The 15,557-nt window shown below is 41.5% G+C and overlaps 1 protein-coding gene across 1 annotated transcript in view; it reads left to right on the plus strand.

The window, feature by feature from the left end:
- Window positions 1-15,557, plus strand: part of LOC114686265 (phosphatidylinositol 3,4,5-trisphosphate 3-phosphatase TPTE2-like) — a 51,711-nt gene that overhangs the window by 16,436 nt on the left and 19,718 nt on the right. The window contains exons 7-11 of the mRNA XM_028860934.2: window positions 5,863-5,923; window positions 7,055-7,136; window positions 7,258-7,346; window positions 10,135-10,196; window positions 12,123-12,203. Of these exons, the coding sequence (XP_028716767.2) occupies window positions 5,863-5,923; window positions 7,055-7,136; window positions 7,258-7,346; window positions 10,135-10,196; window positions 12,123-12,203 (375 nt within the window). The remainder of the gene's footprint in view (window positions 1-5,862; window positions 5,924-7,054; window positions 7,137-7,257; window positions 7,347-10,134; window positions 10,197-12,122; window positions 12,204-15,557) is intronic.

Genomic DNA, 15,557 nt, shown 5'->3' on the forward strand with positions numbered 1-15,557 from the left:
GTGTGTGTTCATGTGTGCGCAAGTGTGTGCATATGTGTGTGGAGGCTGGAAGACAGCTATGAGTGCTGTTCATCAGCTAACACCCACTTTGTTTCTGAGACAGGCTCTGTCACCGGTCTGGAGCTCACCAAGGCTAGCATGGCTCTCCAGTGAGCTCCAGGGATGTGCCTGTCTCCATCTTCCCAGTGCTGGGTTATAAACATTTGACCATATCCAGCCTGTTAAGGTGGGTTTGGGGATCAAGCTCAGGTTCTCATGCTTGCAAAGTACAAACTGAACTATCTCCCCAACCCGAGGGTAAAATAAACCTGAGCTTTACTTACAAAGAAATGTTCAGTGCTGCCTTTAAGTAGCCCAGGTGCTCCAGATGTGGGATCTATATATAGGGTTAGCAAACAAAAATGGCCGCCGCGTTCAGCAGATAGAGACTGTAACATCTGTTGTTTCTGTAGCAAGGAATGTGCCAGACAGGTGGAGGAAGAAGGGTGTGACACAGGTGTAGACACATAAAAGTAGAGCTGTAGCAAGAAGACTTTCAAAGGGGACTCTTACTTCTTCCACTTTTGCATCTGAAGGAAAACTTTCGAGGATTGTAGGGAGCCACACAAAGGCTCAGCCACTGAGAAAATCCACACGTACTTTACCTAAAATCCCAAACTCATCTCAGCTATCTTTTTTCCTGATATACATGTACTGTTTATTAAGATAAATTTGAACCCCTGAGAGAAACATAAGGCACCATATATTACCAGACATTTTTTGATTGCTGACAATTAACTCAGCATTTTCTCCCTACACCCTTTAGTGAGGCTATTTCACACAGTTAGAAATATTCCTGTGTTTTCATGTTACTGTCTCCATTTCTCCCAGAATTCCCTTTACCATTAAATGAATTGACTGCTCATTTTTTGTTGTTGTTGTTGTTGTTTCTGGATAGTGATTCCTTGCATGGACAGTACTACAGTTTGTTACTGCATCTGCCTATTGAAGTCCATTATGGATACCTCTTTTGTTTGGGGTGATTATGAATAAAACTATCAATATCTGAATACAGACTTTTGTATAGGCATACATTTTTCACTTTAGTTGGGTAAATAGCAAGAACTTGAATTGGTAGATTGTATGGCTTTTCAAAAAACAAACAGTACATCTTCCATGATGGATACGCCATTATTTCTTTTTTCTTTCTTTTTGTGGAGTGGAAGGGAATATATATATAAATTTTAAATCAGGGACTCATTTTCTAGCTCAAATTGGCTTGGAACTAACCGTCTTACCTTGCCTCCTGAGTACTGGGATTACCCACCTGTCAAGATATTGGGCTTTTATCTCTTTTTCTATCTGTCCATGTCATACTTTTTTAAAATTTATTTTTTATCCTGGTCTCAGCCTCCCCATTCCTCCTCCTAGCCCTCCCACCACCACCACCCCCTCCCAACCCTCAACCCCTTCTTCTTCTGTCCCCATCCAGGAAAGGGCAGATCTCCCATGAATATCAACAAAACATGGCATATTAAGGTACAGTAAGACTAAGCACCTCCCCCCATATTAAGGCTGGGCAAGGTGACCCAGTATGAGGAGTAGTGTCACAAAAGCCAATAAAGAGTCGGAGACAGCCCCTGCTCCCACTGTTAGAAGTCTCACAAGAAGACCAAACTACACAACTGTCACATATATACAGAGTGCCTGGGTTAGTCCCATGCAGGTTCCCTGCTTGTCAGTTCAATCTCTGAGAGCCCCTATGAGTCCAGGGTAGTTGGTTGTGTGAGCCTTCCCAGGATGTTCTTGAGCCCTCTGGATCCTACATTCCTTTCTCCACCTCCTCTGCAGGATTCCCAAACTCTACCTAATGTTTGGCTTTGGGTCTCTGCATCTGTCTCCATCAGTTGCTGGATGGTGTCTCTCTGATGACAATTGGGTCAGACACCAATCTGGTCACAGGCTACTTATCCACTATTGCTAGGAATCTAAGCTGGGGTCCTCCCCATAGACTTCTGGTAGATTTCCCTGTGCAAGGCTTCCACCTGACACCAAAATGTGCCTCCTCCGGCAGTCCCCCTCAGCACTCTCCCACTCTGTACCCCCGCAACCTAATCAATCATGTTGCCATCCCCACCTGCCCTCAGTCCACTCATCAAATCTCTTCTATTTCCCCTTCCCAGGGAGATCCAGGTGTCCCCCTATGGACTGTCCTTGTTACCTATTCTCTCTGGGTCTGCGGATTGTAGCATAGTTACCCTCTATTTATAGCTAATATCCACTTACAAATAAGTACATACCATGTTTGTCTTTCTCAGTCTGGGTTACCTCACTCAGAATGATTTTCTAGTTCCATCCATTTGTCTTCAACTTTCCTGGTGTCATTTTTAACAGCTGGGTAATATTCCATTGTGTATATGTACCACGTTTTCTTTATCCATTCCTTGGTTGAGGGGCATCTAGGTTGCTTCCAGGTTCTGGCTATTACAAATAAAGCTGCTATGAACATAGTTGAGCAATTGTCCTTGTGGTATGATTGAGCATCCTTTGGGTATATACCCAAGAGCAGTATAGGTGGGTCTTGTGGTAGGGTGATTCCCAGTTTTCTGAGAAACTGCCACACTCATTTCCAAAGTGGCTGTAGAAGTTTGCACTCCCACAAGCAATGGAGAAGTGTTCCCCTTGCTCCACATCCTCTCCAGCATGAGATGTTGCTTGTATTTTTAATCTTTGCCACTCTTACAGGTGTAAAATGGAAACTCAGAGTCATTTTGATTTGCATTTCCCTGATGACTAATGATGTTGAACATCTTCTAAACTGTTTCTTGACCATTTGAGATTCTTCTGTTAAGAATTCTCTGTTTAGATCTGCACCTCATTTTTAGTTGGATTGTTTGGTTTGTTCATATCTAGTCTCTGGAGTTCTTTACATATTTTGGAAATCATTTTCAACTACCTTTTAATATTTGGCCTTGATGTGGCTTGTTACTCTTTATTCTGGATAGGGACAGAAACTGCTCATCTTGCAGTAGATTGTGTAGCAGAGCTGAAGTTTTCGCTAGATACTTTATGTACATTTGATTGGGAGGTATTTGAAGTCTTCTGGTCAACTAAATAGGTAGATCAGTAAACAGGTAAAACAGGTTGAGTCAAAGATGGATTCATACCAAAACATCAAATCCTTAAGATCAGTTTTTTTTTTTTTTACACTGAGTAAAGTATAAAGGGATTCATAATACGCCTGTAACTTAAGCATGTATACATATATATTTTTCATGTAGAACTATTGGCTATTCCTATGCATATGTATATGTATACGCATACGTTGTGAATTTACTGTGACTTATGCTTCAAAGGATCATGTGTTTGAAAATTTGGTCTCCAGGTGGTGGTACTGTTATGGATGACTGTGGAGCCTTTATTACTTGGTACCTCCCTGGAGGAAGTAAGTGGGTCACTAGAGGAAGCAGGTCACTGGAGGAAGATTTGGGGGCTTGATGACCTACCCACTTCCTGCCCACTCTCTTCTTTCAGAAGGGTCACACTTGCTGCTATGCCTCCATGCATGGACTATAAGCCAAAGCAAACAAACACACAAAACCCCTTTTCTCCCTAGAGTGGCTTCCTGTCAGATGTTTGCACACAACAGGAAAAGTAACTAACCCAGAAAATCGGTACCAGCATGTGGGGCCACACAGCTGTGATGAACAGCCTTAACTTTTTTTTTTTTTTGCTACATTATTATATACAAAGCTTTATATATTTTTGTTTACAATTACACAGTAATACTAAATATTTAGTAGCAACAAGATGGCAACCACTACTTTGTTTAAAAGGTCTTACATTTAAAAAGAAAAATCTGTAAGACTCAAAGCATTAGACCACAACGATTATTGTGGCTTTTATGAAAAGCAATTTTATGTGGTGGGAAAGAAGCTAATGGGCTCTCATTTGAAAACAAAACATACTTGAATTTGTCAATTCTGAAAAAATACCAGAACTCAAAATTTTCCACATAGGGAATGAATGATATGTTTTTAATATATATTTTAATTTTCCATAATTGAAGTTCTCCATATTTAGATAAATGAAATAAAAACCCCAAACAGCAAGATTCTTTTTTCTTTTAATAACAATTCCTATAATGTGAATAGAAATTTACTCCAAGCTTTCTTTTGGTAGAAATGCATTCTAAAATTAAAGTCATGATTGGAATAATGATATATCGGTAAGATGTAAGATAAGCTTTCTATGCAATTTCCAAATCATGTGACTAAAAAGCAGTTTTCATCATTTCCATGTCTGCATAAAATGTTCTGCTATCCTGAAGTACACTCCTTAGAACCCTGAAGAGGACCTGGATACGCGGAGCAAAGTCTGTCCCTACAACATTAAAGTTCATCATTTCTAACTTCCTCATGGAAATATTTATGAAGTGAATATGTCACTTTTCACATGTCAATATGTTAAAAGAAAGACAAGCATTTTTAGCAGGAGAGAAATTCATGTGACCTGTCGTGAAAAAAAATCAAGACAGCAATCTGCACTGATGTGGAAACAGCAAATAGGAGAAAATAGTCAAAAGTCCAAATAATTTATAAAAACAGAAGCTATATTTGTAGTCTATACCAGTGCACCCTTGTTTGAAAACCTCTGCTCTTGGAGTAAAAATTTGGCAATCACAGTGATTTGTTAGTAAAACTATTTCAACACAATCAGAAATCATCAGGGCTGGACTACTGCCTGAAAGAGCAATGCCTATGTATGACAGAACTTCCGGGCCCATCACAACCACTTCTATAGTTTAAATCCTACTATTTTCTTATAAGTTAAGTGAATTTTATTTGTGTGCTAAAGTATGATGATCAACAAAACAATAGCAATCTCCCCCAAAATTTAGAGTATTGTAAACATCTAAAACATTCAAAACAATGAAATCGTTTAACTTATTTGAAGGTGTGGGAGCAGTTCGAAAGCTTAATGGAATCTAGTTATGTGGTGTGTGATGCAGAGGAGAGGGGAATCTAGCATTATGCCTCATTACAGTATTTTCTAATTAAGTTCCCCGCAGGAACACTGTGTGTAAACACGGATAAGATAACCCCAGACTTGTTTTGTGGAACCCTTTGAAAGAGTTAATCTCTTCAGGTTGACATTTTCCTTCTAGTGCCTTCTGTGGAGCTGGATTTGTAGATAGATGCTACTTAAATTTGGCTCAGTCATGAATGTCTTTCTCCGTCTATTGAGATGGACAGTTTTGCTGGGTATAGCAGTCTGGGCTGGCATCTATGGTCTCTTAGAGTTTGTAGAACATCCATCCAGCCCTTCTGGCCTTTTAATTCTCCATTGAAAAGTCAGGTGGTGTTCTAATGGGCCTGCCTTTATATGTTACTTGGCCTTTTCCCCTGCAGCTTTCAAAGTTCTTTCATCTTTGGTACATTTAGTGTTTTGATTATTATGTGTCATGGAGAATTTCTTTTCTGGTCACAATGTATCCACTCAGGAAGGAGCAAGTGATCAAGTGATACTCTGATATAAAGCCTCAATACTTTCTCCCAGTAGCCCACTTGTCCAGCAAGACTCAACCTCCTAAAGCTCCATTACTTTCCCAAATTGCACCACCAGCTGGGGGACCGAGTGTTTAAACATGTGAGCTTATAGGGGGCATTCAATTCAGATTATGGCAGAGGCTAATATGACTATCTCAGCCTTCTTTAATAGCAGATTACAGAGGATGTAAAATCTACATATCCTCATATTCAGGGAATTTTCACTAGACGATGCCAATGAGAAGCAGGTGGAACAATTGTAACCATTTTTGGTTACTCCTAGTTACTTCTGGATGACACTGCATAGGTAACATTTGTGTCTGTCTTTCTTTAGGAGGTTGTGCGGTTCCTTGACTCCAAGCATCCAGACCACTATCAAGTCTACAATCTATGCAGTATGTACACAACTCATTTTTGTGTGACTGTAGGTAGAGAACAGATTGGTTCCGCTGACTCCTCTCCTACATTTCATTTATTCATAAGTATTTAAGAGTTAGAGTAAAATTCCCCATCTTGTGTTGGCCTCGTGTGGTAGGAAAAGTAGCTCACCCAGCACCAAGTACCCCAGGAGAGAGGCGTAGGTGGGCCTAGAAGGACCGGATGGGCAGCGCAGAGGTGAGCCATGTTAGGGAATGTCTGTTCCAGGGTGAGGGAATGTTTACTTCCTTCTAGGTTACATTGAAGGTGCAAACATTCACAAGTCTGCTCTCTAACCCACCTGGAGTAGGTTGTGATGAGGAGAGCGCACTGGGTTAAAACAGAAACAAAATTGCAACCCTTTGGGAATATTATACCTCCTCAGTTTACCACTCTGTCTCTGGTGATTTGTTCAATGCCTGTATATGAAATGAAAGTTTTCAGGAGCCGACATCTCTGTCAACTACATTTGTCTCTGCTCTGCGGTTTCTAACACTCATGACTATGTACTGAGAGGACACTAGAAAACGAAAGGTGAAGCTTCCTTTTAAAATGAGTTTAGTGGCTGCATAGTGGGGGCGGTGGTGGCGCACGCCTTTAATCCCAGCACTGGGAGGCAGAGGCAGACGGATCTCTGTGAGTTCGAGGCCAGCCTGGTCTACAAAGTGAGTAACAAGACAGTCTCCAAAGCTTCGCAGAGAAACCCTGTCTTGAAAAAAAATATATATATATTTTTGTTTTTTCGAGACAGGGTTTCTCTGTGTAGCTTTGTGCCTTTCCTGGAGCTCACTTGGTAGCCCAGGCTGGCCTCGAACTCATAGAGATCCGCCTGCCTCTGCCTCCTGAGTGCTGGGATTAAAGGCGTGCGCCACCAACGCCCAGCAAAAAAAAAAAATAATAATTTTTTTAATGAGTTTAGTTTGCCTGAGGTGGAAAATTGCCAAACTTTTTTTTTCAACTCTGAAAAATTGTTGTTAGCGCTAACAGAAACTACTCTTGAAGACAGATAAGGAATTTTCTAATTGAAACTCTAAATCTACTTAGAACTTTATCATTTGCTGTGTTACAGGGTGTCAATAGATGTATGACATATGTATTATTTAATTTAGGTGAGAGCGCTTATGACCCTAAGAACTTCCACTACAGGGTCCGCAGAATCATGGTTGATGATCATAATGTCCCCACTCTCGAGTAAGTTTTACTCCACACTGACTGTCAGAAAAGGGCCAAATGCCAAGGCTCGGTGTTCTAGAAAAATTACTATTTTGGAAAAAAATTTTAATTGAATGAAAAATCTTATTTTTGAAATCAGGGAAATGTTGTTGTTCTCCAAGGAAGTAAATGATTGGATGGCTCAACATCCTGAAAACGTTGTGGCAATTCACTGTATGGGAGGAAAAGGTAACACCACCTTTTTAAAATTTCCCTCTTTGAAAAGAAACATGCATGAGAACTAACGCTATTAATCATATTAATCATTAACCCTTTAAACTAACTGGCTTCAGGACAGAAGGATGTAAGAAGACAGGAAAGGAAATGGCAGAGGTGTAGAGAGGACCATGGGAATGAAGGGAAGGAGAAAGAAAGAGTTAAGGAAGGGTTAAGTCCCCTGCTTACTAAATATTTAGATTATCTTACTCTTAACTTGACAATGTAAGTCTGTAAAAATACCAATGATGTTTTATCTTTAGAAAAGAACAGCACTATTTATTTTAAGGCTATATTTTCTTTTTAATTAACATAATCTTTTTAATAATATAATGATATGCATTATATTTTTGTCATTATATTTATTGTAGAATGGCTGAATGCAACTAATTAACACATATATCACCTTATCATACTTATTTTATTGTGGTTAATGTGTTTTTCCTTGGTGATTGGTGACGTTGAGCATTTTTATATACCTATTGGCCATGAGTATGTTTTCTTTTGGAAGTAACCATTAGAATTTTATTTGTTTTATTGTTGTTGCTGTTATTTGTTCAGAAAGATGTTTTTTTTTTTAATTTTGTTTTGGGTTTGTTTGTTTCTTTCCTTTCCTTGAGGAAAAGTTTGGATTAATAGCTCAATCAGTCCTTGAACTACCTATGTATTGCAGGCGGGCCTCCAATTCATGATCCTCCTGTCTCCTTCCAAATACTGAGACCTCAGTCATGACTACTAAATCTGTCACTGGTTTATTTTAGAAAAGAAGTACTTTTCTTATTGAAAATGTGTGCACTGTATTCTGATAGTTGTTCCCCTCCCCCATCACACAGATCCTGCCCACCTCTCCACCCACCCAACTCTATGCCTCCTTTCTCTCTATCCTTAAAAATCAAACAGGTGGTGGCGCACGCCTTTAGTCCCAGCACTCGGGAGGCAGAGCCAGGTGGATCTCTGTGAGTTCAAGGCCAGCCTGGGCTACAAAGCGAGTCCCAGGAAAGGCGCAAAGCTACACAGAGAAACCCTGTCTCGAAAAACAAAAAAAAAAAACAAAAAAAAAAAAATCAAACAGGCCAATTTTTAAAAGTCAGAATAAAAGAAAAAATGAAAAAGAATAAGAAATACACGCACACAAAGCCCACACAAAATTGGAAACCATAATATACAAAGACCAGTAAGATAAAAATGCCCAAACAAATCAACATGAGACAAAAAAAAAAATAACCAAAAACACCATTGAGTTTATTCTGTGATGTCCATCTACTGCTGGGCATGGGATCTACCCTTCAGTATGGTTTGTTTACCCACTGAGACACAAATGAGAGAAAACATGCTACATTTGTCATTCTGGATCTGAGATATCTCACTCAGAAAGATTGTTTCCAGCTCCATCCAGTTACCGGTTAATTTCATAACTCTGTTTTTCTTAGTAGATGACTAATATTCCATTATTCAAATGTACCACATTTTCATTATCCATTCCTCAGTTGAAGGACATCTACGCTGGTTTCATTTCCTGACTATTGTGAATAGACCAACAATAAACCTGGATGAGCAGATGTCTCTATGGTAGATATAGAGTCCTTTGGGTATATGTTTGAGTGGTTTAGGATCATGTGGATCATCTATTTCTAGAGTGAATTGTTCATGTGTTGGATAGGTGTCAGGGAACTGAGTGGGATTTGAGACCCTGCCATTTATCACTCTGCTGAAGACCCAAGTCACAGAAATCGGCAGAAGCAAACAGGCTTGTGCAAGCCTGCCTTGAAGAAGACAGATTTGAGTGTCTACCTCAAGTCTTTATCTCATCTCTTAAGACGAGAAGAGACATTTATGGAAGAAAATAGTGTGGGGGTGCAGATGGATGACGGGAAGGAAATCCATGCCCTGGGCCTTCAGCGTCAGACCTGTGGTGATTCCGAGCAGTCTGGATTGCATGAGACCGTGGGTAAAATTGTTTTAATTAAGAACTCTTACATGGAAGGAATAATAGGCATTGCAAGTGCTGGATGGTGGTGTGGGTGTTCTGTTCATGTTAGTTACAAAGGCCAGGTCTGTAAGTAGTGCTTTAGTGCCGGCGCCCTGACAGGGCTACTGTCTTGATCTCCACTGCAATGTCAGCATTAGAGACTGAAGAAAAGTCCACAGCAACTCGTGTAGCACGCCCACAGTAGGACACCGAGTTCCAGGTATAGCCACCGAGCAGTGATTTGGGCTACTTGGAGCAAGCACGTTTACTTGTACAAAATGCATTTTAGATGTTTCTGCTCCTGGTGTCAGGAACTGACCTTGGGGTCTCTTCCTCAATTGTTTTTTACCTTGAAAAATGTATTGTGGGTTAATGTATATGGTATATGGGGGGGGTAATGTGTGTGTATGTGTGTGTGCGTGTGCACGTGAATGCCATGGTATGTAATATGTGTGTGTGCGCGCACGTGCGTGTATGCGTGTATGTGTGTGTGTGTGTATGCCATAGTGTATGTGTGTGAATACTATGGTGCATGTGTGTATGTATGAATGCCATGGTGTGTGTATGTGTGTGTGTGTGTGTGTGTGTGTGTGTGTGTGCGTGTGTGTGCGTGCTGGGGTTAAGGTTGATACTGTCACAGCAGCTTTCGACATGGTTTCTAGGATCTGAGTTCAAGTCCTGATGCATTCTGCTCATCGAGATCTAAGCCATCTCCCCAGGTCCTCGGAGTGAGTTCTTACACTGAACACTACGGTGAACAATGACTCTTTAAATGGCCTCTTTTCTCTCTAGGAAGAACGGGAACAATGGTTTGTGCCTGCCTCCTTGCCAGTGAAGTAGTTTTAAATGCAAAGGTATGAGAGGCATCACTCTACTGTCTCACACTGATTGAATCTGTTTACTCTGAAGCATCACTGTGTCATATGATTCTTTCAGTCATGACTCATCCGAGTTAAACTAGAGAAGTGGTTTTCAGAAACCCTGGCTTTGGTATTCCCTTGTTTAATGTACAGTTGGTAATTAACCGATCTCTTGCTCTGGACCAGGACTAGGCTAAGGTCAAAGAGACACAACATTTAAGGGGATGCAAAATACTCCAGTAATTAAGATTTGTCACATTTTAGTGCAATATTTTAAAAAATAAAAATTAGTACAAAAATCATGATATGTACGTTATCAACATTTTAATAGAGGGAGGGCACAGTAACTGTAGGATTAAGATAAAATAAGTTAAGCCAAGTCACGCAAATGTAAAAAGGCTCAGTCAGGCTTGTTGGTGCCTACCAGTGATCCCAGCATGCCATACTGGAGCAGAAAGATCTTAAGTTCAAGGCTAGCCTGGGCTATAGGACATAGTCAAAATGTTCCCCTCCCCTCACTGCCAATCACATGACTTCTTCCTTCTTCCCAAGAATAATATCAAGATTAATTAGATAAGTGCTTCCAAAGGACTTGAGCATCTTTCCGACTGGTGAGTCATTAAAAGTGATCACTTTCCCACTCACATGATTGTCTCTGCTTAGTCAGAGTCCGTGTGGGGGAGATGTCTGACCTTGCTAGAAATGTCTGAAGAGACAAGTTGGGCTCTTCCCAGTTCTTTAAGAATCTTTTTTTTTAACCTTTATTTAGAGTGTATGTATAAGTTGGTTTTTTCCTTTCCACTGTGTGGCTCCTGGGCATCAAACTCCAGTCATCAGGTTTGGCGGCAAGCTCCTTTACCCATTGAGCCGTCTTGCTGGTCCTGTTTCCACATTTTGAAACAGAATTCTATCATTTGCCTCCGGAGCTTGCTGGGAGTTTAACACTTAGAGTATGTACTTCGGAAAGCTCTCTTTATCTCTCCTACAGTCTGCAGAGGAGGGGCTTTGGTTTCCAAACACACACACTTCCAGAATCTCACCACCCTCTCTGTTTTTTTTATAACTCGACACACAGGTTTTGAAACTGGGTGTTTTATCCTGGTTTCCTGTAGTCTCTGGGGGCTGTGGGTAATGCCATGCCTGCCCTAGTGCTGAGTCAGTTGGTCTTGTGCCTGGGGGCCAAAGGCACAGGTGAAAGGGAAAAAAAAGGTGTCCTGGGAAGGTGACTTTTACATTACAAATCAATAATTAATGAGTGAGAAAATCAACTTAATGAGGGGATGGGGAGATGGTTCCGTGGGGAAACGGCCTGTTATACAAGCTTAAGAACCTGAGTTCAGATCCCTGGCACCCACTTCAAAACATGGTAGTATGCACCTGTCCATAACTCCAGGATGGGACGGTAGGGCACTAGAGACAGGTGGTTCGCCAGAGCTTGCTGGTCGTATTACCTAATCAAACCAGTGAGTGCCATTGGAAAGAGTGAGGAGATGGTTCCATGAGTAAAGAGCCTGTAGTTGGAACGTGAGGACCCGAGTTCAGATCCCCCTCACCTATGTCAAAAGCCACACACGCGTGTGCATGCCCTGTAACCCCAACACGGGGGGAGCTGTAGAAGGGGATCAGCCCAATTCCAAGGGCTTGCTGGCCAGCCAGTCTAACTGAATGAGTGAGCTCCAGGTTCAGTGGTACCCTGAGTTAACCATGGTTCCGTGGCTAGAGCCTGGACATTTCCTTGTTTGTAAAATGGAAGGCAGAAAGATTGGACCAGATGCTTTCTAGACTTTCCATGTATTTATGAGTCTTTGGTCTAGAGATCTGGCTTTCTAGCTGGGCCATTTGGGGTAGCCCCTACCCAGTGGCCACCAGCTTAAGGAAGAGTGCAGCTAAACTATGGATGTGTTGTCTCCTTTCCGGCAGGAAAGTCTTTACATTTTTGGTCAGAGGAGAACAGATAAAACCAACAGCACTAAGTTCCAAGGAATCGAGACCCCTTCTCAGGTAAGATCTCTGTCTGAAGGTTCTGTGGGAGGTCGAGAGATATCAGCCCTTGTCATTAATTTCGTGTCGCACCCTTCCAGTCTCATGGTCATTTGGCAGTGCTCGGGTGCCCTGGCCCAGGCTTTGCCCCCTCCCTGAGGCTGAGAGCCCCACCTCAGATGCCAAGCCCTGTGATCTGCCCAGAACGTTCTACTTTACATTTTATATTCGTTACTGTTTCTAGAGTTCAGGCATTGATTTGCCCTCCCAAAGTAAGAGGGTCCTGACCTGTAGCCATCATATAAAGTCTACCACTCAATTCCCTGACACCTATCCAAACACACGAACAATTCAATCCCTGAAGAGCATCACAGGAACTGTTTTTGGATGACTCACCTGTGTGTGTGTGTGTGTGTGTGTATGTCTTTTTGTGTGTGCCTGTATGTCTGTGTGTGTGTGTTTGTGCATTTCTATATGTGTGTGTCTGTATGTATTTGTGGGTGTATGTGTGTCTATGTCTGTGTGAATTTCTCTGTGTGTGTGTATGTCTGTATGTGTGTCTATATGTCTGTGTATATGTGTTGTAAAGGGGTAGGGGCAGAGAGAGGGAGAGAAGTTATATTAAAGAAAAAGAAAAATGGGCAGTTGTGGTACATGTCTTTAATTCCAACACTTGGGAGACAGTGACAGGTGGATCTCAGAATTTGAGGCCATTCTATTCTACATAGTGAGCTCCAGGACAGCCAGGGCTACACAGAGAACCCCTGTCTTGAAGAAGAAAAAAAAAAACAGAATGAAAAGGAAAAATAAGTATTTTGGAAAACACTGCTATGAGTCAGGCATGGTGGCTCATGCCTATAATTCTAGAGTGAGGCAGAGGGATCTCAGTTTGGAGGCTAGCCTAGATAAAACCTTGTCTTAAAAAATTTATTATATATCAGATAATGCTGTGTTTCATATACATGTGTGTATTTATATGTCACAGTTAATTCCATATACTAACTATTGTGAAATATATGCCATTGCCTTTTGTTCTTTCAAGAAAGTGTATTATGGAATTTCCAAACATCCTGTACTGTGTGAATTTCTCTGTGTGTGTGTATGTCTGTATGTGTGTCTGTATGTCTGTGTATATGTGTTGTAAAGGGGTAGGGGCAGAGAGAGGGAGAGAAGTTATATTGTCTGTGCTGTGTCAAATATGGGGTGAGACAGTTTAAAGGCAGGAAGGTTTGTCTGGCTCAGTTTAGGTTCATGGTCAATCGCTCCCCTTTCTTTGTCCCTGAGGGAGGCAGCAGATGAAGGAGCCAAACCATAACCTCAAACCTCAATTTTGTCTGTGAGAATTGTCTGTGCTGTGTCAAATATGGGGTGAAACCATTTAAAGGCAGGAAGGTTTGTCTGGCTCAGTTTAGGTTCATGGTCAATCGCTCCCCTTTCTTTGTCCCTGAGGGAGGCAGCAGATGAAGGAGCCAAACCATAACCTCAAACCTCAAACCATAACACATACACAGAAAGAGAGCAGGCCACTTTATGGTCATCATTCCACATCAGCATCATTCCAGCCGCCCATCGCTGGTTCTCTGCCATTCTCCTCAGTCCCTGAGTACCACTCTCCACGCTTTCTTTCCCCAAACCCGAATTATTTTGAAGAAAATCCAGCCAACAGATCACTTTATCCCACAAGAATTTCAGCATGGTGTCTGACCAAAGGACTCTCTTAAAAATACCTTACTACCCACCAGACATGGTAGTGCATGCCTGTAATCCCAGTGCTCAGAACGCAGAGACAGGTGGATCTCTGTGAGTTCAAGGGGGGCCAGCCCAGGCTACATTAGAGAGTTCCAGGGCAGCTAGGGCTACACAGAGAAACCCTGCCTCAAAGCAAAACATAAATCTCCTTAATGTCATTTATCAAGGCTACCAGCACAAGGACTCAACTACGGGTTTGGGAGGAATTGGCAAGGTCATGGACTAGAGTACTCTTGGTTGGGTACGGGTGGCCCCAGCAGTTGGGTAGTGGTTCTTAACCACCATCACATTCTGTGACTTGTGGACCACTCAGCTGGCCACATTACATCCACTTCAGAGTTAAGGACTTGCTAGAAACCTTTCTCAGAACTGCTATTTCTTTTTTAAAAATGAGCATTTTAGGTTAGCGTACAAAATAAGTGATGTCATCACGATGTCTCCATACATGTGTCATATTTTGTTCCCATTCACCCTCGCCCCTGTGTCCGCTGTCCTCATCCATGAGCTACCACCCTCTGGCCCATGTCCATCATTCCCTCAGTTAGTACCCCCTTCTCTTCATTATTATATAGAATACATATACTTAGAGTTATATTATTATATATTATATTATATTGTATTATTATAATATCATATCATATTATTCTCCCTGTGTCCACATTCCTTTAAGGTCTCTTTCTTCCCTGCTATGATACCCTTTCTAGTTTCATGAACTATATGCGCATACACAAACACATAAATATATACATGTACATGCACGTCATATATAATTTTTAATTAGGTTCTATATAAAGAGAAAACGTGACAGACTCAGAAAGACACGTAACTTCCATTTCTTTCTTTTTTTGTGTGTGTGTGTGTATGGTGCATGCATGTGAGTGTGCAGGTACATGTGCTGTGTGTGTACATGGAAGGCCAGAGGAAAGCATTGGACATCTTCCTTCCTCTGTTGCTTTCTACCTTAGCATCCTGAGATGGGCCTCTCACTGAACCAGAAGACTGATGTGTGGGCTAGGCTGGGTAGCAAGTGAGCTCTGGGGATCCAGTTGTCTACACTACAATGCCTGGATTTCTTTTACATGGGTTTTGAGATTTGAAGTCAGTTCTTCATGCATGCATAGCAAGTGCTTTTACCCACGGAGACATCTCACTGGTCCCAGACCTCCATTTCTAATAGGAAGCATGACCGTTAATCTTGTTAGCACTTCCCAGTTGGTTCAACACCAGAGTGGTTCAGCTTCTTGAAGAAAGATCCGAGGAATGTCCTATGAGCAACATTTCATAGGGAAAGTATAGGGTTAGCGGTCCCCAAGGCATCCTCCTAAAAACATTCAAGGGAATGGAATGTGAAGAAGCTCTAGACAGGAGAGACAAAGAAGAGTGATGTGTGATTTACTGACATGGATGTCTTCCAGAGTCTTCATTTATGCAGTTCTACTATGAATGGGGGCAACTTTCCACCAAACCATGTTTTTTTCTCTAATGTGGTCACTATAACTAAGTTTCAACCACCATGTTGAAATGTTGGGGCTGTTTTGATGTGTTTTGTTTTGTTTTTCTGAGCAGCCACCTTCTCAAGCATGAGCAGGGACTTGGAGATGGTTCATTCAGGAAAGTGTCTGCCAC

Source organism: Peromyscus leucopus, chromosome 17 (genome assembly GCF_004664715.2).
Source record: "Peromyscus leucopus breed LL Stock chromosome 17, UCI_PerLeu_2.1, whole genome shotgun sequence".
Classification (NCBI taxonomy): domain Eukaryota; kingdom Metazoa; phylum Chordata; class Mammalia; order Rodentia; family Cricetidae; genus Peromyscus; species Peromyscus leucopus.